The sequence below is a fragment of the Xiphophorus maculatus genome, chromosome 23 (assembly GCF_002775205.1).
Source record: "Xiphophorus maculatus strain JP 163 A chromosome 23, X_maculatus-5.0-male, whole genome shotgun sequence".
Classification (NCBI taxonomy): Eukaryota; Metazoa; Chordata; class Actinopteri; order Cyprinodontiformes; family Poeciliidae; genus Xiphophorus; species Xiphophorus maculatus.
This window is the reverse complement of record NC_036465.1, coordinates 6,231,517-6,258,401: the sequence shown is the minus strand read 5'-3', so window position 1 is coordinate 6,258,401 and position 26,885 is coordinate 6,231,517. Positions and strand designations below refer to the sequence as shown.

General features: G+C 36.8%; 1 protein-coding gene across 6 annotated transcripts in view; it reads left to right on the top strand.

Moving 5' to 3' along the window:
• The window catches only part of glra1 (glycine receptor alpha 1), a 124,165-nt gene that overhangs the window by 13,312 nt on the left and 83,968 nt on the right, over nucleotides 1-26,885 (top strand). For 4 of the 6 annotated variants that reach the window (XM_023328853.1, XM_023328852.1, XM_023328851.1 and 1 more), the window contains exon 2: nucleotides 14,432-14,556. In XM_023328853.1, coding sequence (XP_023184621.1) covers nucleotides 14,432-14,556 — 125 coding nt within the window. Of the gene's footprint in view, nucleotides 1-14,431; nucleotides 14,557-14,830; nucleotides 14,843-26,885 lie in introns of all 6 variants that reach the window. The other 2 variants (XM_023328850.1, XM_023328848.1) reach the window with 1 other exon arrangement.

The following is a 26,885-nucleotide window of genomic DNA, read 5'->3' as shown; positions in this document are numbered from 1 at the left end:
TTATTAAATTAAGAAGTTTACTTAATTAAGGAGTCAGATATGTTTCTACAATAACAAAGCAATCGGTTTTTATTTGTATATTATTTTAGAACATAGTATGTCGAAAATGATTTATAGCAGCCTCAATATTCGAAACATTTTTTATAAGTGCTGTTTAGATTCATGGTGGTTTGCACTGGCATTTTGACAGTTTATCTTTAGGGATGAGCTCAGTGTCTCTAAGGTGAGAAAGCCTCTTTGCCATCACCCTAACCTTTAGCTCCCACCACAGATTCTCTGCCTAGCAGAAACAATCTTGGATGCTTTAAAAGTTTTATATCATTTCCAGTAAGAAGAAACATGTTGGTAAAATTAAAACTAAGTATTTCAAGGATTGTAGTAATTTTAGACTTTTAGCTGTATGAAATGCCTTCTGGGACTTAAACCACAACTTCATTAAGGTTGCTTAATGAAGTTGAGTTACAGTTTTATAACCTTCATACATAAATTACAGTATGAACTTATTACAATTTTTGTAATAAGTTCTCTTAAAGTTTGCTGCCTTCCTGTCTGTGAGAAGCACAATTAAAACCCTTTCTAAGAAAGTGAGTTAGAGGGATTGCAAACATTGCTGCTTGTGAATATGTTGACGCTCTTACAAACTCTAAGACCCATTTCTGATGTAAAACTCAGCCAGAACCTTGATCATCTGAACACTTTCGTTGAAGCTTTGAGGTGAATGTTTGGAATATAGTGGACTCCCCATTAGAAGAGATGCAGTTCCTCCAAGGCTATTTAGCTTACACAGAACATCTGTAGAAATCATGTACTGGTTTATTTTAGTCTCATGTAGGTTTTGAGTGCAGCACGGTGTCAGCACTTGAAGCACATCCATGACATGAAGCCCCACAAAGCAGAATTTTATGCACTCGTCTCAAATCAGAGCTACTTCCAATCTTGAAGTTAGCTCTGCGCTTGCATAGGGGGATTTTTCTAGTGTGTTGCTGTTTTCTCACACGGTCCAGGAGAGATGTGGCGTGATTTAAAATGCTACATTTGATGTGGGAATGTGGTGCTAACCTACATACAACTCAAGACACTGTCTCAAGGACACTGAAAATGGAGTAGCTGCTACTTAGAGCACAGCAGCATCATGTTTGCATTTACACTGATCAGGTTTTGAAAATTTCCTACTATCCAGACACATTTTACATTCCAAGTTCATCATTGATTATGTAGTGACGTTGCAGTACATAATTTAAACTGTGATAATTTAATAATTCAATAAAAACTACTCTGATTTGGTCAGGTGAAAGAAGAAAACATTTCAGTTAAATGTCACATAAGAAATCTCCCAAACAAAACTACTAACGGAGCTGTTGATGCCATTAACGCTTAAATTTTTCCTTAAAGTAGTCCGTGATCAGCGCCTCTGTGTTTTTTGTGGGTATTCTCCACCCACAAACAACCAACCGGTTGCCAAATTACGCCTGCTCACTTTTCATTAGGTTCTGATGGAGATTTTTTCCTGTTAAAGGAGATTTTTCTTTCTACTGTCACCACGCGCATGCTAAGTATAAGACATCGCTTCAAAGCATTATATCATTTGGCATAATACTGAGTTTCACTGTAGTGTTTATACTTATGGTCAAATTGTAGTCAGTGTAATGGACTTTAATTGATCTGTTTATGCTATTAGAATTAATTGACAGCACTTCTGTAAATAAAATGGATCTATCTGTTCTAAAAAGAAACATTTGTTGTGAATCAGGGCCATATAATTAAGCTGAGTTGAATCAAATTTAATAATTATTTTATCTTTGGATGTGTTTAACTTAAGTGTCACAGCATGTCAGTTCCTGTTAACAAGTGTTGTCAGATTTGGAAGCAAGCAAAAATGATGGAGTGTAAGAAGCAATTCACAAAGCAAAAGAACAAAGTTCAAAGAATAAGGACGATGACTGGGTTATAAAAAAAAGTTAAAAAGTCAGACGATGCCTGAAAGAACCCATTAAATTCATTATTAGAAAGAGGACAGAACAGGGCATCTTGACAAAACTGTTACGAAAGGGCAGATTACTTAAATTAACCAAAGAGCGAGTGCATTAATCAGGGGTAATAAAGAGGCCAAAATTACCCTGAAGGATCTGAAAGGTAACACTGCCGAGATCTGAGTATCACACACACGCCCACACACCCCTACCCTACACACACACACACACACACAGACATCAAACATTATTTTAAGCATCAGATTGTACATTTTCATATTTTGAGGGGAGAAAAAAAAGAATCAAGTGGATTGATAGATTATCCAAGCCTGTTGAAAGTCATTTATAATAATAGAAAAACATGACCTTATTAAATTTAACTACTGTGTATATTTTGTAGAAACTAGTTTAGAGGTTACATTAAAATGTTCTTAAACATTTCCTTCCTTTGCAAGCATCGAAGTGGTCGAATCTGTGCTTTACAGTTTTGTTACACTTAATAGAATTTGAATCACATTTAGAACCAGATTTATACCTTCAAACGGACAGAAATATTTTACCTATAACTGTATTTTCATAGGAGACAAAACTGTAACTCATTTCTGTATTGGAAAAAATGTGCACACACGTGAACCTTACTTCTGAATGTTTTTCATAAATCAACAGAACACATTTTTGTAAAACAAAATGTTTTCTTTTCCCCCCCCAATATTTCTTGTGTTTCTAATTTTCTGGTAAAAAGTTCTTTTAAGGCTTGAATTCATATTATGTCTCATATCAATACCTCGACTAGAACTGTTTGGACACTGTGGACCGCCGCAGTATAAACCTGTATTTCATATCTAAAACTGTAGATTTGAGTCAATTTCACACCAGTATGTGTCAAGCTGTAGGTGATATGTGGCGATTTAAGTTGGTTTCCCCATTACAGCCTGGATGACAAATCTGAAAATTGCTCTGTTTGCAATATGTTGGAGTGTTGACGCATCACAATCAGAGCAGAAAACATGGACTAAAATAAACCTTTGTAGCAAATAAACACAAAACAAAAATGTGAATGGAGCTCATTATTTAAACTAGAGCTATTCAATGGATAAGTCAAAAATGCATTTTAAAAGTCCAAACAATGGATGTAGCAGTGGTAAATATGATGCAAGTTGAAGGCGTTTGGTGTTTGTAGTGATGAGTTAGTGTTTTGTAAGAGGCAGCCGAAGTATCTGTTAGTGCCAGGGATGTGTTGCAAAATGCCAGGATGGGATCAATTAGGATTTCAAGTCTTCAGAGGCTTTAGGAGCATAATGAGGAACACTTAGGACTAATAATTAGAGCGTTGCATTTGCCCACATCTCTCTATAGCTCTTGCTCTCTGAGACTGGCACTAGACGACTCAGCTGTTTTTCCTGCTCCTGTGCTGTCTCAGCACTGGCCACAGGTCTCCACAGTAGCCTCGGCCAGCATTGATCTGAAATAATTAAAGCAAATCCGAGGTTTGATCGTTGAAAACCCAAAGAAGAAGCTGCTGGGGGGGAGGATTATCAACATAAGCTGCTGAAGAGACTTTGAAAATCCAGCAGCTAAAATTCAACAACGCTTGTTTCAGCCTCTGGAAACCATTCAAGTTAAACTGTGTTTGTGTATGCTAAAAAGTCAATGACAAACACTTTTAAATCTTTAATTACGCCACAGGAAACTGCTGGACTACTGCTATATGAGAAACATTTTTACTTCTTTCATTTGCAGCCAGTCATAAGAATAAAATGCAGGTCAATCAAACCTATTTATAGAGAACTTTTCATACAGCCAAGTGAAACCCAAAGTGCTTTAACTGTGACAAACTTTTAACCACTGAAGACTCACAATAAAATGATTAAAATGAAAATAAAATGGTCAAAATGAAACTAAGTGGTCAAAACGACCATTTTATTGTGTGAATAAAATGTGCAATAAATAAAGAAAACAGACGAATAAAAATGATAATTTTATAGATAATAAAATAATAAAGAATTTAAATTGAAGTAAATCAATTATGGAGTTAAGGAAGTGTAATGATCTAAATTAGCAAAAAAACGCTGCTGATACATGTATATTTTAGAAAACATTAGAATGAAACCCATTCATAATAAATATACAAAAACAAGCAATATAATCTGGTGAAGAATAATACTGATAAACCATATAATAGTACTTGCTATGACATGAACTTAAACAGCAATTAATATAAATAAATTATTTATTCATATGCTAAATACGAAATTAATGAATATCTGTGGACAGAGAGCTTGTTGGTTTTGATAAATGGATGGAAGACAGAGGAACAGTTGAGTTAATGGTCAAATATACCCCATATGATCAATAAATGGATGATCAGATTATTGCATAGAAGGATAAGTAGATAACGCAGCACAGACTCAGCTGTTTTGAACATATTATAGAAGATTTTTTCATAAAGTGAAGAAGGTTGTGTGTTCAGGTGAGAAATTAAAGCCAATCACATCACAGCAACCCAGATTCACCAACGACTCACAGGTTCCTGTAGCTTTGTGCGCCTGGTGAGTTCAACATCCACAGTTAGGAGCTTTCATTTCATTTCCTCTCATTTACCTGAAGTGCAGTCGGTCTGAGAGGTGGGAGGAATATTCAGCAAACTGATGTTTGCATGGTGCTTACAGCAAAGGCAAAGCAGGCAGGCTTTTAAAAGGCACCAGTTGGATCGGTTAAGCCAAGTAATTATGCAAATTGAAGACACCTGGCAGATGTTTGGCTCTGTGACCCAGTGAACATCAAGTCTGTTGAGTAGCAGAGAAAGAAGAAATTAATATGGCGGGAATGAAACAGCACAACAAGCATTTCATAATCAAGACTTTCCTCTCCAAATACTCAGCTTGTTCCAGTAAAATCTTTCTTGTTAGGAGCAGGATGCATCCATAATCAAGTTACTCATATTTATCACCACAGAGATGTTATGCTGCACTTAATAAGGTTTGAAAGAAAACTAGAAACCAAAGTTTAAAATGCAGCAGTTTTGCCACTTGTTTAGATTAAAACTGGACATTTAACAGTCTTGTTATTTTGAGATTCACATATTACCAAACATTTTCACTAAAACCATATTTCATTATTTTTGTTAACATTTCAAGAAGAATAAAGTTGGGCTCATGTTTTCTCCAGAGGGTTTTGTATCGTTTCCTTCAGTAGTTCTTGGAACAGCGCCACCACAGGTGACAGAGTGAACAGTTTTCTCAGTTAGTTTGGATCATTTGATACAGCGCAGTGTGAAAGCGAATAGCACCAGCTAAAAATATAACAAATGTTTCAATTTTAGTCACCAATTGAACTGAGTCTTCCGGACTATCAGGTGTGAAAACAGCCCAATTCTCCTCTATTGCATGATGGAGTTAGAGTCAATGGAAATTGTTTTTTAAATGACTTCCACAGATTAATGGGCAGCAACATCTGCTTCTCTGAGGTCATTGATGCTGTCGATCAGCAGCACCCACCACCTGCTTTCTCTTAAATCCTGAGAGCAGCAAGGTTGTTTTTAAATTATTGTGTTGACAATTGGCAATTGAGACAATGGGTTCATCTCTGTTAAAGAAAGTGCAGAATATGTGCTGTACTTTTGTTTTCATGAGGTTAATTTAAATAATTTCAGACTCTGACCAGTTCATTTTGTACTTTTGTACTTCACTACTTTTCACTCTTTGTTGCAACCACAGAGATTTTTGCGAGTTGAATTCTTGCATCATTCGCTATGGCTGCAACAAAAAACTAACAACAAACCTTTTGTAAAGAATCCTAAAGTGAAAAGAAGCCAGCTTGCTGGGCTGGAGCTCCAAAACATATCTCACAATTTATTTTGGATCACAGTAATCTCATAGCACTGGAGGCATTTTGTTGGAAAAAGAAGTGAAACATGGCAAAACAAAACTAAGACTCCAAACCGATTCATCTCATTTCTATTGTTGTAGAGCTGAAAATCCTTTACCTTCCCCATCTTCTGTTGTTTATGATCCTCTAGGAACTTTTCCCCTCAACACTCAATGCTTTGCAACTAAAACCTGAATGAACTTGAAACCAGTCATGCTCTGCTGAAAGAAAGGCTGAACCCCCCCACTCCGTCACGCTGTCACAGTGTCAGTGCTATTCAGCCTGAAGCGTTGTCCCACGCTTCACGTCCTGCGGACATTCCCTTTGTGTCGAGGACACGCAGCTGTAATCCCGATCTGTGACTAATCAGATTGGGCTGTCATCGCACCAACAGTGTGTTTGTTCGATGCTAATTTGAGAGCCATTTCACACGGAGCTTATGCTTCATTGTGTCGTCTGTGCCTCGCCGAGCTCAGCGCTGAACAACAGAAATTAGTTTTCTGGAAGAGCTCGATTCTATCACTTTTGTGATCATCCTAAAGAGGATTAAACTTGGATTTGTCACGCTGGCACAAGATAATCTCTGATCCACCTAATTTGTTGTGTGTTAAAATAGAATCTGATGCATTATGAGTCTGATGTCTTCTATATGATCAACACCGACTTGCACAGTTTTATCCGATCATTAATGATCATTGATCATTTTTTCAGGCTGTCTATACTAGCGCTCTTATATAAATATTTATGTCTGCAAATAATTACTGCCCATCTCCACTAACTCTCATTAATCAACAGTTTGACCTCAGTGATTCCAACAAGATAACCGGATAATCGCTCAAAGAAGTGTGCTTGATTTAATCTCAGCTGAATCTAATTGTTTGATTATTATACTTATGCTACAATTCATTTTAATAGATGTAATTTGGTTAACGAAGTGGATTAGCACTGCTTCATGTTTCGCACACATTTAGGATTACAAACATCTGAATGTCTGCACATTTTGTTTCTACAAAACTGAAAATTTAATTCTTCTTTGCTTAAAATTTTTGAGTTTTGTTCATATTAAGCCATAAATATGAATATTATTATGATAAATGTGTTTCTTATCCCCTGCTTGGAACTAATGCACTTTGCCTCTCTCATTGTCTTATCTTGTTGGTATTATTTATTTTATAAGAATACCAAAAATTGTTTGAAGAGACTAATTCAGGTAAATCCCCTGGACAGCCGCTGAAGCTGAGTCATGAATGCATTTTAACCACCTTCTTTCCTGCTTTTAAGGCTTTAATGCATCTTGTTCCAGAAACTTTATGTGAGCCTTATTGCTTCATGCCAAAATCAGTTCAAAACGGGCGTTTATGACCATTCTCCTGCTGGAATAGGAATTAGAGTCCAAGTCTCAACCATTTAGCTGTTGCTCATTTTGACTGATACATCGCCCTGAAAAATTTGTAGAACTTTTGCACTGGAAAGTAACCTCATTAGCTGATAACTTCAAATAAAAAGTCTCATTAGTTTAATTTCATGCAAAATATAAATCGATAAGAGACATTTTTGGTAATATTTAGAGGGTGTTTACATAACACACAGTGCAGTGTTTGCCTGCAGACTCATGACCTTCTGTTAGGACAACCAGGACAGCCAGAAGGGACATCAGCAGATAACACACTGGAGTAACACCCCCCCCCCCAATCCAACATCCAAAAAAAAACCCCTATGACTGTGCTTAAAAATATTAACTCCTTTTAACATATCTGTTGTTCTATAATAAATAACTGGGTTGTTAGTAAAAACACTTGATAGTTTACTTTTCTTTCACACTGAATCCAACTGAATCATGTTTAAGTTAATATGTTGTCACTCTGTTTTTTCAAGTTTTCCTTGTGCCTCAATTTATTTGTTTGTAATCACATTATTTATGCAAATGTTTCTATCTCAGTCTTTAAAAGACCAAAATTGCATATATATTTTTTGTCAGATGATATTTCTAAATATAATGAGATGTTTTGATTTACTTCAGTAAAAATATACGGAAGTAATGCTGCTCTTACTTGTGTATAGTTTTTGGTTATTCTACCCACCCGCTGATTTCCTTCATCTGAATATCTAAAGCATCTTCTCGCTGCCATGACTGATGTGCCTACAGCGTAACCAGCCTGTGATCTTGCACAATCTTCATCCTGATTTTTGTCATATTTCCTGAAATGTTAGCCCTCAGATATCGCCTTGTTTGCCTTTCATGAAACTGTGATGAGAGACACATGTTGGAGCTGCACGCTGGCATTTAAAAAGCTGCTGGCTTGTCAAGATGGAGGTATACAGCTAAAGGTCAAAACTGAAGACGTTTACAGGCCAAAAATGTTCAACACTCTCTGGATCTCATAATGTGCGCCTCCATCAATATTTAGCATGGTTAGGACAAATCGCTCAAACACTGAGGCTCAGTGTTAACTCTGCTAAATCCATCGAGGCTGATGTTAGCCAAGACCTTAATAATAGTCATTAATAGTACTAAATTAAAGAACTAATTAATGTAGAGAGACACAAAAAACATTGTTGATATGGCTAAAAACATACAGCCATCAGTGCAGCATCCATCATAAAGTCAGGAGTGCATTTGTGAAGTGAAGTTCACTTAAACTTTTCAGTTTTGTCATCAACATCATCAGTCAGCAAACATCTGATGTAATTATCTGCATTGTGATTTATGGTTATGACAGCATCATCATCATCACTGCTATTGTTGAACAGCAGAGGCTCACAGAAACAGCTCAGCATCATCCTTCAGCTGTGGACAGCTAGTGAGACAACGTTTGTTTGTGACTGAATTTCAGCTGGATGAGATATAATCTGCAGCAGTGATACATTTTTACTGCCAGTTATTAGATTTCTTTTTGTTTTTGTAGGAAAAAGACTATTTTACATTATGATAGCATTCAACATTCTACTACATTTAACCCTACAGCCTTAAACATTTACTAGAGTTACCAGAGATTTCATTTACCATACATGCTTAATCAATTTTGACACACAATGCAAATCAGCCAATCGCATCACAGCAGTTCAGTATATCAAGATATGATGAGGATAATTTGCTCAACTTCAAAGTGTCCATCAAGAAAGCTGATTTAGCACCCATTGCTCATGTTCAACCACAGACGAATGACACTGTTCCCAAACTGAGGCAATGTCAAGGCAGCAGCAACTGTGTGGATGAAAATTCCCTGTTCATGTCAGAGTTTAGGGCAGAATGGACAGTCTGGTTCAAAGTGGCAGTAACCCAAATTGTCATTTGTTACAACCAAAGTACCAAGTATTTAATCTATAACTGTGCAACTTCGAAACATGTCAGCTACAGAAGCAGGAGACCGTGCTTGGAGTCAATCCAGTCAGCTAAAAACAAAAAACCGACGCTACCGTCCAGTCAGGGTCATTAACATATGGCATTAGAAATAATGTTTCCCATTTGCAACATTCAGATAATGGACTGTATTTTAGTCATGCAACCTTTGAGAATGAATTAATAAAAATTTAAAGTACTTGTTTTACGGGTTATATACAAATATTGCACAATTCAGTCTAATATTGATCATTTCTCCTATTGGAAGTTCAAAAATATCTTTTTCTTCTCACACTTCCAAAAAAACAAGGCAAGAGCAAATCAAAGGCAGATTTTTACTTCTAACTGGCTTTAATTCTCTAAGCAGAAATGTGTGTCTAAGTACTTGTTAGTTTTCTTTTAAAGCATTTTGCAGTTTCAGTCCTTGACATTCATGAAGATGATGTGGGGCTCCATGCAGTGAACCTCTGGGTACAGCAAGTTGAAACAACATGATAACACCTGGATGTGATGAAAAGGAGCAAAGGGACCAATGTTTCTCCATGTGCAAATCTGTGAGGCTTCAGGTGTGAGGCTTGTGTTTGGCATCTTTCCTCGGCTCGAAGATATGAGTGTATAGTTTTCTCCTATGAATGGTAGGGTTGGGAAAGTATGTACAGACAGAATATCACATTTATAAAGAGAAAAGATTTGTGTGTCTGTCACTTTTTCTTACTGATACTTGCAGCCTGGGCTGAGTTCATTACACTGGCCAATTGAATCAGGAGACTTGTGACTTCTTTTTATTTCAACGAAGGTCAAGTGCGAACAAAAATAATCAGAGATTAAAAAGGCCCATTTATTAACCACAATGGACTGGTGCAACACCTTCATTTTTGAAACCATAGCTATGATTGATCTATCCATCATTTCATTATTCATGAACAGAACACAGACACACTTGGACTCCTCAACTTGACCAGACTCAGAGAGGGGATTCCACTTTTTGCCATTTGACTTCAGCCTCGGATGATCCTTAAGTTGGCAACCCTTCCTGTTGACCTGAAACTACTTGAACAGCAGAACTGAATTTACTTGCTCCTCTTCTTCACACACACTCTTTCCCCTCTATCTCCTCATTAATCTCCAATATTTGTTTCCCAATGTTTCCACTGATAAGGGCAAGCTGGTTGCAATGTCAGATCGGGTGTGTGTTTGTGCATATATAATGTGCATACAAATCTATAAAACCTATGTATGCACATCATAAAGGTTTTTGTGTACTTGTAATAGTGTGGTTATTTGCTTTGTTTTTACACACAGATGCCCTTTAGTGCTAAGACTAACGAGGGATTTGTCCGTTTTATTTTGTTTTCCAATCATGTCCCCTCCATATTCCCCATTTTCTCCCAGCAGACTATGATACTGATCAGCACCTTCCAGATAAAGCGACAGCAATGACTGCATTGCATGTTTATGAATTGCTAATGGAGCCATTTATCATGCCGTACGACACGATTTACCATATTGAAAGTCACGCTTTGCAGTTTTACATTTAGAAGGTGAAAATTTAAGCGCAATCGACTGTATCAAGTGTCATTTTAATTTATGGGAGATTAATGCGGCGGCTGTGCTCTCCTCCCTCGCACTCATCAGGAGTTACAACTAATGCCTGCATAATCACCATTTTTACATTTAACTTCAGCTGCACTGTGTGTTGCTGAAGGCAGTATATTTTCTTCTGCTGTTTGTAGAACATTAGAGGAATAACTGTTGTTCGATGCTGGCTTAATGATGATTTAGTTCACTTTGGGAACTTTTCAAGAGCCAGTAAATCAAAAAATTCAAACAAAGAGAAGTGTGAGGCTAAGCTCATGTTTTTCCACTTCATTGCCTGGTTAAGATAAAGTCTGGAGATCTCATGCTCAGAGAGTTAAGGTCAGAGAGATTCAAAAGAGGACAAGATCCCATTGTACCCTACATTTATCTTTTGCACTTAGAAACGTTTTACTATGGCTTCAATATTTAAAGGAATTGTGAGACTGAATTGTTTTTTCTCATGTTTATACCAATAAACACAAAACAAAACTGCAGTTCATTTTGGGAAACATAAAATAATTTCATTATACATTTGAGAATTTGTTGATTAATATGTGTTTGGCCATGCAGCTGCTCGAATGGAGTGAGGACAGTTCTTATTATGTATTTTTGTCTTCTTAAGATAAATATGTCATATGTTACCAACACCATGTCACACAGACAGATTGCACATTAATAAATGCCAACAATAAACTCATATCTGGGTTTTAGTAACAGATGCATAAGAAGATGTGCCTTATAGGTTAATAGGCTTAATAGGAAGCATACCTGATCTTTTTCCTGTCAAGATATGGTAAAATCAAAGCCAATAATGACACAAAATCTTATAAGACAAATAATAGCTTCTTATCCCTAAAAGAAAATTATCCATGAGACGGAAACACATCATTCAGGTCAGTTTATATATGGCACCATGGCAATAAAAATTAAACTAAACATGCAACATTTTAAGAAAATACGCCCAGTGTATTGAAAGAACTCTTTAGAAAAAACAATTAATCTAAGAGCTGTGTGTTTGGACTGTGGGAGGAAACTGGAGTACCCGCAGAAATCCCAACATGCATGGTTGGAACATGTAAACTCAATGCAGAAACACAGGCTGGGATTATAACCCAGAACCTTCTTGCTATCAACTGTGACATCATGGAGCCTCAAAGGCAAATAATTTTCAACGAATGTCGTTAAGTCGACTTTCACTTAGAACAGGATATGGCTAATTCTTTCTTCACAAATGCTTGATAAATAACCTTTATCATTTTAAGAAAACATAAAACAATCCATCTGTGCTGGAGGGCCAAGACTGTACTATTCTTGAATTGCAGTCACAGGCTGCAGAAAATCCTTCAGAGGGTCACAAATGGTCCGCAGGCTGCACTTCGGACACCTCTGTGTTAGGCTGTCTTTACAGGAAATGGGTCAGTACAGAAAGTTATTAATAGTCCATATCGTAGTAGTGCGTGCTAATTCTCTCAGTTCAACAAGAGCAAGAAGAAACTCAAACTGCACTTTAACTGACTATTAATGTAATTTTATCGAAATGTTTATATTGGTTTTATTTTATTTTGGTGTTGGGTTTAGTTCTAAACATCTGTCCAGCAGAATGACACAGCTTTGTCCAGCTGTGTCATTCACAGAAAGCTGTCCCCTTCATGTGGACAGAACCAAACAGGGATGTTTGAGTTTACTGTTAGAGAGCACCTAATGGATTTTGGTTTGAAATTTTATTAGCATTTACTCACTGAAAGGGAAATGTTAATTTTAGTTTCTTTTAATTCAATCAATTAGAACTAAACACTCAGCTATGTGACAAATAAAGGAGATATAATAAACACTATTATGAGTAATGGAAATCAAAGTTATTCAGGTAGTGAATGAGTTTAATTCCAAAATTCAAATCATTCTGTTGTTCCTCTTTGTGCACTTAATGGAAAACTTCTGCAGCTCAGCCGTTAGTGTCACAGGTGCATTGTAATGTCTTAGATGTATATTTAATTCATTTAGTTAAAAATAAACTTATAAGAAAGCCTGCTGCTGGCTTTTTACCTGCAAGGCTTTCTTTGCATAAAGGAGAAAAACAACATTACGATTCTTCTTGTTTCATATTAAGCATTAAATTCATCGATTGTTTTGGTTTCGAAGTCTGTCCTCTGGCTTTGTCCTTGCTTTGCTAAAGTTTTATTTTAGCAAGTAGGCATAGCTTATATCTTAATGTTTTTTTTGTATCAGAAATAAATGTACATTTCAGAAGTGTATTAAATAGATTACTGTCACATCTTATGTTAATCTTAAAAAAGTCAGAAATCCAAAATATTTCCTTGATTTGATCAAGAAAAGTGTCCAAGATCTCATTCACAATTGAGCAAGTAAAGTTTAAAGGCCATATGTGGAAGAATTAACAACAATTATAATTTTATCCACCTGTCAAAATATAAATCAAAGATCTTAATTTCAGAAAAGTAAAGTTTAAAGTGTCTAACTTTAGAGCAAAACACAATGCCACTATGCTTTGATTTGGGTTGACATTAATACAAGTACAATTCTTCAAAGTATGCATGACAATGCAACATTAACTATTATTCCCTGTGTTAGGATACTTTATCATATCCATTATTTTAGCTAAATAAAAGTTTGTTACTGTTACTTTAACTTAGCTGTCAGTTATTAAAAAAAAGTTTTAAAAGCTTAAACATGTTTTGTCAGCCGCTGTCCTGGTACCAACAAAAACAATCATAAATCTCCTCAGCCACAATGAAACCGCTCCAGTCTCACAGATCCCCAAATCAGGTGAAATCTAATATATTTTTATGCTCTTGTCAAAGAGAAACCATGGCAAAAAATAATATTTTAGAGCTTAAGTTTGAATCAGAGAAGTGTAAAAATTTTGGATTCTGTATGCATGATTTCCTTTTTCAGATAGATGACCAAAGTAATGTGTCAGGTTACAATGCTCAGCAGGGTGCAATTCTTAAACAGAAAATCTCCTCACTATGTTCTCTTATGTGGCCGAAAAGGAAATTAATATCCCAAAGGTGTTTGCTAAAATTGACGCTGGAGGAGCAGAAATCTCCCAACCGAGGTCATAGAGTTCCTGGAGACAGTAGCAAAGTCCAAATTAGGCAAGAAGGGGGCCTTTGACTTGATAGGTCACATCATGAAGGTTCACGTCCCACATCGGGCATGATTCTGGAGTTTGCATGCTCTTCACATACACAAAATTGATTTCTCCAGCTACTAGAATTATGCATGTAAGGTTATGAATGAATGGATATATTTGAATCAATTCAATTTTAGGCTTATTTTGTCTGCAATCAGCAGAGCAAATGGGAACACAACACAAAATAGGGTTTAAATGACTTTTCTTTTTTCAAATATTGTTCTTTAATGTGCCATTTAAAGTTAAGTGTTAAAAAGTTAAAGTTTTCTAGTTGCAGCACCAGTGAAGCAGGTACAGCCAGTTTCTAAAATGTCACGTGCAGACTTTATGACAACGTAATCTAAATTGTTAATTTAGGACAGCTGATATGAAAACTTAGCTCTTAGTCTGCATACTTTGGTTGTTAATAACCCCACGCTCAATTAAATACAAATTAAATACATTTTTCTTAATATATTTTTTTCCTGACATCTCCCACTGTGTTGCATTCTGTCTCTAATCAAATTAATCTCTGTTTTCCAGTTTAGCAGCATCAAAAGAAGCTGCGGCAAGGAAAGCTGCCTCCCCGATGCCACCGTCGGAGTTTCTGGACAAACTGATGGGGAAAGTCTCGGGGTACGACGCCAGAATTCGACCGAATTTTAAAGGTAGGATTTTGCCACCAAGACTCAGTCGGATAAGGCAGGAATGTAGCCAAAAATTCCTCTAAAAATTCCTTCTTGCTTCTGCATCTATTAACATCTCCAAATGCATTTTTAGCAAAGATTATCTCCGGTGGAAGGTTTGTATTTTAATTTTTTTATTTATTTATTTTTTACTGAAAAGTGGGACAAACAGTTTTTACATCACTGTTAAAATTCTGTTCTCTGTTTAATGTTTTTGGTTTTAAATCTCTTGATCTCTTTTGTTTGCCCTTTGCAGTGTTCAACAAAGGTAATTCTGCACATTGCCCAAATTGCTATAGACAGAAATAAGTCAGACCTTAAACCTAATTTTTCTTGCATATTCTTGAGCATAAATCCCTGCAAATGCACTTTGAGCCCCACTATAGTGGCAAAACAGCATTTCCATCAACATATTTTAGATCTAAGCTGTTATGATGCTAGTTGGCTACATTCCTTGGTATCCACACAGTATCCTGAGTGCTTGTTTTGGTGGTCAAGGTAATGTACCTCCTTCCTGCCAGCGTGCTGCTAAATATGATCTCATGTTGAGGATGCTGCTGATGATAATATAAAATATAGTGACCTCTCCCTGAATGTTAGCCCCCATAAAGACACATGTCAGAGGTTTCTTTGATCAACGCTCTCACATTAGAAACTGTCTGAACATTGAACAGGGAGGAACACCTCCTTGTTCAATAAAGCATTTATTTAGTGTGATGTGTACAAAAAGATTACAGAGCATCGTGCAGAGATCGATTCAAATGCCATTTTAGAGCAACACAGTTCAGGTTCATGAGGTGAATGTGAATTTTTTTCTCCTTTTTCAGATAATTTGAATGTTTATCAACCATATATTATTTATTTCAATGCATATCATTATGGCATTTTTGCTTCTCATGATTATTCACTGGAGGTACTTGTACTTTGGCCTTCAACAGCCTAATAATCCTAAAAATGTTATGATCTGAAGGAATCTTGGTTCGCCCATCAGAATCAAGTGTCTATGTTAAAAGCTAAACCCATTTGGTACCAAATGACCTTCTCTGAAGGAATGGTCCGAGTTGAATGTAATTTGGGAACATCCAAACAAGCGACAGGCTATCTCTCTGGTTACAGTTCAAGAAGCTAGAACATCCCAGGACTTCACTGGTTGCATAACAAGTGATGATGTTATCGGTAATTACAGATTTGTCCAACAGTCAAAACAGTAAGTGAAGGTCAGAAGGGTTTTGGGGCTGACCTCAGGTGTTTACATTTTCCTAGCACTTTGTGCAAACCTTCTACAACAGGGGTCTCAAACACCAGTCCTCGAGGGCCGCAGTCCTGCCGTTTTTAGATGTGCCACAGGTACAAAACACTGGAATGAAATGGCTTAATTACCTCCTCCTTGTGTAGATCAGTTCTCCAGAGCCTTGCTAATGACCTAATTATTCTATTCAGGTGTGGTGCAACAGAGGCACATCTAAAAGTTGCAGGACTGCGGCCCTCGAGGACTGGAGTTTGAGACCCCTGTCCTACAACATACTGTAGTTGTTACATGTGCACCCCTGTCTGTCCAAAATGGAGAAAACCAGTTAAAGTTGGTACCTCAGTGGTATTTCCTCTGTGTGTTAAACATTTCTTCTTCTATTTTTAATTCTTGTTTAGAAGAACTAACATTACTCAAGAAAAAAATTGCACTAGTACTGAACTAAAATTGGAGCACACATTTAGTGACTTAAGGGCTATATGTGTGCTCCATTCTTAGCACTCATTCTTTAGTGTTCAGAATGAGGAGAAAAGAGTAAAATCAGGTTTTCTCATCAAGCCCTAAAGGTCTACAGTTTGAATGTATGATTTTTTCTTTATTGCTTCTGAATTTCCCTTCTTTTCTAACGCAGTGAAATAAACTTTTTCTAATATTTAGTACAGTGGGGATGGTAACACACAGGATTGTGCGGTTGGGAACCTCAGCTTACGTTAAGAAATGCTGCTGCAGAGCTTTATTTTCCCTCTCCGTTGAGCCCATTATGTTATAACCTATTATATGGTGATCTTTCTAAGTGAGATATCTCAGCTAATGCGAGACAGAATTGAGAGGGGCGGAGGAGTTTTGGCGTGACTAAGTGTCTGTTATTAAACCTGCTGTGGCTGCACAACAGCTGAACCGACTCCTAACATGCAAAGAATTCATTCAGGTGTGTGTCGGGAGTAGGTCTATAAAACCATCTCTAATTCTTTCCCTTCTGACTGTCAATAATTTGCCCAAGTCACTGCTGCAACAACGTATTGTACATAAGGGTAGAAAGCAAGCCTGAATTCAGATTTATAGCTTTAATGATTTTTATTTTCCTCATTTTATCTAATATAAAGTTTATAACAAATGAACATGATCGGGTGAAATGCTGTGTGTGCTCAGAATAACAAATATTTTCCATGGGTTGGTTTGTCATGAAAATGACTTTTATATGCAGCTTTTCACAAAATTGAGTCTGGAGCTGTTAATAGACAGAGTCTGATGGGAGAATCTGTCATGGATGTCAGAGAGGAAGATGAGCATAAACTCTGTGACTCGTTAATTTGCATCAGTTTTCTGTTATGTTTGTGAGCCATTCCCTGCACAACACACCACTTTTTGAGTGGAATAGTACAATTGTTGTCCTAAATATTTCCCAGGCGCTGACAACAGTAATAATAATATTCCATATTTATATATTTTTTATGGCTAAATGAATATATAATCCTCCAAAACATGGGAATGCTTAAACAAATAAACAACATTTGTGCATGGTACCACTTACAAAAAAATCCCATGAAATTCACATGTGGTTCCCATTTTCCACATGTGATAAAATATTTTGTTCATGTGATCCATTCAACATGTGATGACACGTGTCACATATAATCACATATTTCTTACATGTGCACCACATATGACCAGATTTTTTTCTATGTAAAGATTGGGTGATTATACTGAATATGTAATAAAAATCTAAATAATTTTACATGTAAAAATCACATTTGAAAATCATGTACCACATAAAAAATGGACATGTGGTTCACACAAATTTTCACGTTTATATGTGATTTTGGAATACTTCGTGGAAAAAATCCATGTGATTCCCATGTTTTGATATGTGATTCCCATGTTTTCACATGTGCCTTAGTTTATGTGCATGGGATACACATAAACTAAGGTGAAATAAATGTTAAGTTATGCCAGAGGTATAAACTTCAACTTTATGACAAAGCGACACTTATATTTATGAGTTAATAGAAATATTTGATGATAATGTAAAGTATATAGTTAACTTAAAAAGTAACCAACTGGTGTGAAATAAAAGTTTAAAATGCTTTATAAAATAAAATAATACAAAATAAAGGGTTTAAAGTTCTGCTAAGTCTGAGCAATATATATATAGTGTTATTTCAAAAATCTCGCGAGATGTTTTCAAGCCCAACCCCCCCACTCTGGACAGTTGAGGACCGTAAAAAAATAAATAAATAAAGCGGATACTTGAGCGCTTTCGTTCTCTTTTTTTATGGATAAGGTGGACTTGAAGAGTTTGCTTTTTTTTTCCCGATCCAAAGGTAAGAAATGTTTTGCTTGAATTGAATCTCGAGGTGTATCGAAAATGTTTTCACAGCAATATAAATCTGGAAAGTAATGCGTACTGATAGTGATGTACCGGTGAACTTTTCCTTAGTACTAAAGTCACGCTAAGCTAGCTAAACGTTAGCTGAATACTGGCCGATTTTACAATTTGAAGGCTTTATCTTGAGTCCTACAGCTCCCAAAACAAATTAGCGGATTTGATGGTACGATGCTTCACTACTTAAACTTTGCCTCGGTGTAGCGGCCAGACGCAGTTCCAAACGGGTGCAGTTTAATCTTGACTTTTCTTGTCATAGACACCGTGAAAACTGTAGCATGAAATAAAAGGATGCAGAATTGTTGGACATGCTTAACTCTTGTATAAAATTAACATATTAATGTTCACATATACAAAAAAGAGAATACGTTGTGTCCTTAGCTCGTCAGCATACACAGTTTCGTTTTTAAACAATAAACCAATGACGTTCTACTGCTTCTTAAATAAACAAATAACATTTCTTATCACAAATCACAATTGCGCATATTCATACCTCATTCTGCTTTCCAAGGGCGCTATTTTAACGATTTTCTTTGGTTTCATTCAGGATCTAACGCTGACTCATCCTGCTTAGTAAGAACAGGAAGTGCCGCATATCACAAGACACACGAAGAAGAAATATACCGTTCTTCAAAATAAAAGCAGAAATTAACTACTAGGTGTCACTGTTGGACCAATGAACAAGAAGGAGAATTTTAACATTTAGTAGCCATTTACACTCGGTTATTTTTTTAATGGGTGGCACAGAGACCTCATCACCTTCAGCACTGGAGAAGGAAAACTCCCCACCTGAGCATCACCACCCACAGCACCTTCACCTGGCACATATAAAAATACCCCTATACAAGCCTCCATTGCCAACATGTGTGTGTGTTCTAACCATCCTTGAAGACATTAAGGAGACTCAGAGGGATCACAGTCGAATGCTACAGTTACTCCTGAAACAATGTGAAGGACCAGTCGCTGAGGTTTTACCTGAGGTTCTGTTTTCCCTCTCTGGACTGGCACTGATGGTATTAAACCCTTTTCTACACATCTGGTTTTCACAAGTTTATTGTCTGGGCCTGATTTGGGGCAAATCTGTATGGTGTCATTCTCAGATGTTAAAAGTTGTTTCTGGTTCTCAACAGTTTCAATCAGAAGTAAATAAATTGTTATTTTGTGCACATATATACTTGTCTTGGAAGTCTTGATTAATAGCTACAAGTTTACGTTAGTATGCAGTTATGTCTTATAAAATCATATGAGATTGACATGTGACCTCATATTCATTGTGAAAAGTGAATAATATGAAGAAATTGGAAATTTTCATGGTAAAAAAAGTGGACCCATTATTTTTATAATTGTATATATTTTTAACTGTTTCACACCTGTTGCATGTGTTGCAAATGTGTATCACATGTGATCCACATGGGTTTCACATATCTTATGTATATGAAACGTAATGCACGTGTGATACACATGGGATGCACCTGTGTATCACATGTGATTTCCATGTGTGTCACATGTGCATCACATGGGAATCACATGTGTATCACATATTTCCACATGTGGAAATGTATGTATCACATGCAATCACATGATTTTACCACGAAACATTCCAAAATCACACATATACATGTGCTTTCACATGTGATTCACATCATTCACTTGTGAAAAGTTGTGTGAACCACATGTGTGGTTTTCATGTGGCACATGTGATTTTCATGGGATTTTTTTGTAAGGGACATATTAGGAAATTCATAGGAGATTTTCAATGTTCAGTTTTTTTAAGGATTTGATCTCCCAATGCTAATTTCAGTCTATTCAATTTCTCTCTCAGTAGGTATGCGGGTTTGTATGCATATCAGCAAGTCTGCAGCTGCTGTTTTTGCTCTAATTGCTGATTAACGATTACGCTACTAGCTGTGCCAACCCCTCAAAAACAGCTTAAATTATCTATTGTATATTACTTTAAAGAATTGCAGATGGTCACATAAAGTAAAAATTTGAATAATTTCATTCATCTACCTTTTTTTTATTCCTGTTAACAACACATCCAGTTAGTTTGTGTAAACCCAACAATACTCTAAAAAGAGATTGGTTCATTCCAGTGATAAAACACACAAACACAAGCTCTGTGCTGTGGTTTTCAACAGGAATATTCAGACCTCTACTGTGGAGAAACCAAACACTAGCTACACAAACATGCACCAACACAGCAACACAAACTAATCAGCGGTGCAGTTACATCTCAAGGACACTGGACACTTTTTTAAAAGACAGCAGCGTGTCCATTTTGCACAATGAAAGACAGTTTATTTGAGGGAGGAATGAGGCAATCCATCTTAAACATGAAAACAAAACACCACTCCTCAGATGTCATCTTTCTAAGACTTTCTCTGCAGTCCTATTAGTGTGATTGTTCTGACCACAGCTTATAGGCCTGTTGCTTCCAACTATGGTTAGAAATGAAGATTCATTTTGGATGAGGGGAAAAGTCTTCATGAAACATAAGGAATCCTGGTGCTACTATTCAAGCACTGAGGAACGTATCAAGTGCTTATTGTTGAAACTCTTGACAACTTTTGAGAAATCATATTGTGTGTGAGAGTTCTACGATTTTATAACAAAAGAAAAATTGTCATTGTCCTAATTGTGAAACCCTTTACTCTGTAGGATTTCCTCAGAGAAGGTAGATAATTATGATTTCCAAAAGGCTGAGAACATTTACAAATCCATCAGGTTTTATATAAAACAGTGGTTAAAAGCTCAAAAGACCAAATGGAGCAACTATGCTGCAAAATATTCAACCTTCCTGTTATCTGTTTTAAGTCTTGCTCTTTTTCAATCTCTTACAGCCTGAAACAACAACTGACGTGGTAGAAAATGCAGTTTCAGTTCAGTTTTAAATACATCTTACATCTACAGTATGTTCTTCTGCTGGCTTCATTTTTAAAACCTTACAGTGAAAGTAGTTGACACTGAGTCTTTATTAATCAAAAAAATGTCCAACACATGAGTTTGAAATTCTAGTCCTCATGAGATGCACTTTAAGTTCAGTTGATGCATGTTTCTGTGTAAAGAAAGGCACTTTACTGCTGAGGGTATTAGCACCTTTAAAGTTGATCAAGTTTAAGAATCTCAAATAATTTGAGTTCTCATTTTGCCTTACTTTCAGCATTTATTTTCCTTGTAAGCTGTAAACAAATTTGATAGAAGGGATTTGCGCATTATTTGTTGCAAACTTTTTATTCAATTTATTCAAAATCAGATTTAATTTGACTTTGAACTATGACTTTATGATTTCTTGTCTAGAGCACAAATGTCAAACCCCAGTCCTCAAGAAGTGGCGACTTTTAGATATGTATCTGCTTCAACAAACCTGAACCAAATAATTAGGTCCTTAGCTGGACTCTGGAAAACTTGCTGCCTACTGAGGAGGTATTTCAGTATTTGATTCAGACGTATTGGACCAGGGACACATCAGAGAGTTGCAGGACATCCCTGATCTAGAGCATTAAAAGTAACACTCATCTATTCACTGATCTCATTAGTGGGTTGCCTGTACATCCTTACAAGCATTTGTTAGCTAGCTCAATATCTACTTCAGTGAATCCCAACCAAAGGGAGAGCTGGAGATCTCATGGGGGGATAAACCAGACTTGTGTGCAATGTCTAGTGCTATTGGCGGCTCCTTTTTGGTTTAGGGGCTTTAAACAGGTGTTTAGTTCACTTTTAACTTGGGTCAGTTCTGACACTTGCACAAATTTAAATCAAAATCCTTTCTCTCCCCTTTTTACCTTAAACTGGTGAATTTTATTTGGCCTTAAGAAAAGGTCTAAGGTGGAGACTTTACTTTCTTTAACCCCTCTTGGAAACTCACTTCTTAATTTTATCTGTAAGAAAGGAAATCCTTAAGTTTCCTAAGTTTCTTGCAGAGCAATGTGGCTGCCTCCTATTGGTTCACATAACACTTATAACACTTTGCTTTAACGTCAAACTCTGAAAAGTCTCTATGTGAAGAAGGAAACTATTCTTAAATTTTGTATCCCGCTAGGAATCACCAGGCTTAGTCATTAAGGTATTATAGCATGAGACCGAGAAAGTATAATTTAATTTGATAGTTAGTGCTCAGCAGGGGATGTTGTTTTCTTGTTAAAATATATACTTATATTATGTTTATTATCAATTCTGCGATTTTAAATCTACATGTTAAAATCACACATTTATTTTCCTAAGTGCTTTAAGTGCTTCTTCCAGCCTACACAGTTTCCCTTCTGGTGAAATTAGCACCAGCCGATTTACTTTTTCTACACAGCTACAGCAGAATTAAGGCAGCGAAGGAAATGTGAGAGGAAAGAGATGAGATTTGCCCAAAGCTACGACTATAGTACCAGCGTGAGAGGAAATTACAGTGATCATGACTCGGGGGTGTCCACTGTGCAAGCAGAAAGCTTCCGATTGATTTAGCAGGTTCCTCTGTTGGAGTACGGAGAGGAAACACTGCTGACACATTCAGGACAAGCCATTTATAATCCATGAATTCATCCATCCTTTCATTCTCTCTCTTCCCCTGCTTTGTCATTCTTATAATAGTATGCTCCCCTCCTCGTTTTCTACTCTCATCCTTCATTCATGTTTGGAAATTCTCAGTTTTTCTTAAACCAAAAGCACTTTTTTGTTCTTTGTTCCTGTTTCTTGTATTTGTCTGTTTTTGCACTTATTTGTGCCCTCATTCTTTTTGCCATAATAACATTAAGTTCTCCTAACGTCACCCTCATCTCTGTCCTTCAGACAGAAAAACAATGTGATCGACAAATAAATGTCCAAATGCATCTCCTCTTTCCATCCTCCAGATAACCTCCTTCCCACTATTTATGAACTTATGGCTCTTTGAAGGGAACCCAATTTTCAGGACCCATTCACTTCAAAGAACTGTTCAAATGATCAATATTTCTAAGCCATTTTATCTTAATATAGTTTTATTTTGATTGTGGGTAAAGTTCACAAAAAGTTACATAATCTGGATTAAGTAAATAACCATAGTATATTATTACAGGAAAAAATAGATGTATATATTCCCATAAAACATACAATTTCAAATTATAAATGTCACATACCTTGTAGGTTTTTTGGGGGTTTGTTTTTGTATAATTGTTATGTGTATTAACATCTTAGTGCTAATTGCAACAAAATATATGAAACATACAGCAAACAGCAGAGGAAAAAGTGGACTTGAGTTGTTTTGGCAGAAACAAAATTCCTCTTCAGCATCATTAAATATAACAATTAGGGCAATGCACTAATGGTAAACAACATTTAATGAAGATTAACCAAAGAGCAACAAGCAAGAAGAAATCAAGAAGAAGGGAGCCACCATGACCGCCCTCATCCTCTCTGCCCTAAATGAAGCCTAAATGACGTTCCTACGTCGGTGTAGCAACCAGGTCACGCAGACTGCCGCCATGACGAAAACAAACAGTGAGCCCTTTCTTCTGTTTCTTTTATGTGCCGATTAAATCAATGCATTTTGTAATTAAGTAGAGTAATAAAGGCTACTGCAGTGTGTGCAGACAGCATAGTAAGCAAGAAACGGCTTTCACTAACTGAGACTTGAGTCCTATCACTCATGATAAAGAATCAGATCGTTTGTGAACGTCACATAGCTACTCCTCACCCTTTCTTGACCTTGTTTGACCATCACTGAGTCCTTAAACAAATTGGAGGACGAGCAAAACTTCAGCTCTCTGAACAAAATGATGCTGCTCAGCTCCCGAAAAGGATCACTAATCTGCTCTTCTCTGTGATGATAGCTCACAAGATGCTGTAAAGATAAATGAGTTTGTATGGGAGTGAAAGATAGAGGATCAGGGTGTTTATTGGTGGCCGTGTTCATGTGCTCCCCCCTCCCTTTGTGTTGGATGTGTCTTGATGAATGGCACAGACTCGTGCTGCAACTCCCCTCTTCCTCTCTGCCATAACCTCGTCCTTCCTCATCACTCAATCTGAGCAGCACCAAGGACGACGGCAGCGACCATGCCCCCAGTTTTAGGCTCGATCAGAAATAGATGAGCTGGCTAACACTGCCACTACGTAACTCCTCTTTCTCCTTCAAAATCCCCTGCAAGGCAGTGGCCAGTGCCTCAAAATACGCTGAACATGTTGGCTGGTCTAAACTTAGTGCCACTTATGTTACAGTTTGAACTTATTGAAGGAATAACACTTTGATATTTGTTTTCAACAGCTTATAAAATATATATAGAACATCAACACAACATTACATGAGATTAATCACAAATGATTCAGGATAGAAAGCTAAATATATCCATTAAATAACATCAACAAAAAAGCAACTTAAAGAAAATAAATCCTGAGTTGAAGGAATAACTTAGATTTTTTTTCTGAAAGGGAATCAATTGAAAGGTAATAAGTAGTCAGCATCTTACCTACACTACAGTTCTCATAGTCAATGTAATTCATATAAATATAGATGAGATTTACCTGGAGCAAGATGCTATCCACTTGTCCAAACTGAGGAAAAGATGGTGTTATAGCTTTTCATTGAGTTTTAAGCTACCATTTTGTTAAAACGTTATTGCATTTGGTTAAATTTATGGGTACCAGAGTAAAAAGGACTAAACACAAATGTATGGCACACTGTGCAATATGAAAAGTTCTCAAACTTTGGATCTTTTTCATTTGACTTCATAACTCTGTGCTACTTAAACTTAACAGCCACATAAAATACACTGAAGTTTGTAGTTAAAACATTAGAAATTGTGTTCAAGAAGGAGGGATAATTTCGCAAGGGACCATTTATACACTACCAGACACATTTATTGTTGCAAAATGCTTAAAAAGCCTTAAAAAGTCAATCTTTAATTGCAGCAGCATGACACTAAAATAATAATCAAAAAATCAAACTTCACTTGCATTCAAATGGAAGAAAACAATCCATTAGGAGAATTTTTTTTTTTTTACACAAAACACCTGCCATTAACTATCCTTTAAAATAAATCTAACTGAAGCGTGGACTTCTGTTTAATTCATGTTTTAAAGCTGATCAATGTTTCTTTGAAGTTCTTATTGGTAATCCAAGGCTTTCAGGTTTTCTTGAGTATAAATATGATAGATGTGATGCAAAAAAAGTCTTTCGGCCACTAACAGGATATGGACATATATTTATTTTGCCACCCAGTGAGGAGAATTGTAAAAATTAAATCTCCATGGCCACTAAAATCTCACTCCACTTCATTTTTGTTTAGATTTCTTGAAGAAGAAAGTTCTTTTTCTTCTTCAAAGGTTTTTGTGTTGTTTCCTTTAGTTGTTCTTGATGCAGCGCCACCAGAAGTGAGGAGGGTGAACAGGCTTTTCAATTAGTTTGGATCGTTGGACATAGTGCAGTGTGAAAACGAACTGTACCAACTGAACATGTAACAAATGTTGCAACCTTGGTCCCCGATCGAACCAGGTCTACCAGACTATTGAGTGGAAAAACACCTTAAAGCTCAATGTATATAACATAAAAACTCTCCCAAAAGCAAAGAAACAGAACAGGGAAAAGTCTGATGTGTGAGGATTTGATTTGTGGCACCACTGAGCAGCCACAGTGGTTTCCCTCTTTCAGCTGTTATCCTTTCTTTCACTCTGCTCCCTCAGCTGATTTGCCAATGCTCCCTCCTCCCGTTTGCTCCGAAATCCCCACGATGAGCGTGGAAAGAAAAAAAAATCCCTCTGAAAATCCACCGCTGTGTCACTTTACCACTGAGGACTGAACAAGTGGATATGAGTCCAGTATTAACAGAGAGGGAGTGTGATGCTCTTCTTTTACCCTTTCTTTTTCACAGCTGGAACACTTGTTTCACAGAGTGTCTCCTTTTCTCCTTGCCAGAGTTGAACATGTCGACGTGGGACGGTAGTTATTAGCTGTCAGAGCTTGACGTTCATTTGGTCTTATCAGCACTTGTTTAATGGCTACTTAATGGGATTAATGGACATAAGGTAATGAGTGTGGGATAGGGGACTGGCTGCAGGGGGGAAATGAATGGTTGAGGGAGCAAGGAAAGGGAAGGAAAGGCAACAATGCTAATGGCTTACAGACTTGGAGGGAGTTGCTTCAGAAAGCAGTTTGGTAAATATGGCAGATGGCAACTGTGCAGCTCTGGGTTTCACATGAAAACACAGAATGTTTTGCCTTTATTTTCATACCAGTGGATATTGCATTACTCGGTGCTATTCTGCAGCAGCTTTGAAATGGACACAGGAATTTCCACACCTTTCTCCTTCTTTTATGTCGTGAATCACTACAAGGAAGGATACAAGCTGAAAGCTGCAGGAGAAAGCAGTCGTCCATGCCCAGAGGAAAGGTCCAAATGTGCTTTCAATATTCCACAAAACAGACCTCTCTTCTCTGAGCCACTAAATTCGATCTGGGAAAACACTGAACCAAACAGGGAATTTTAATGTCGTCAGAGCTGTGACACTCCCTGGAGTTATCACAAAGATATTGATCATGCTTCATCATCTAGCAGGAGGAGACAGACTGGCAGAGGAAGTGAGGTGAAGAATATAAAATAGGTTAATGGTAAAAGGAAGCCAAGAGTCTGGTACCTCTCAAAATGTACTTAAATGTAAGAGGAAAGGACACCAATCAGAAAGGAAATTTGCACAGATACAGTTAAAGTAGCAGCTTCAAAT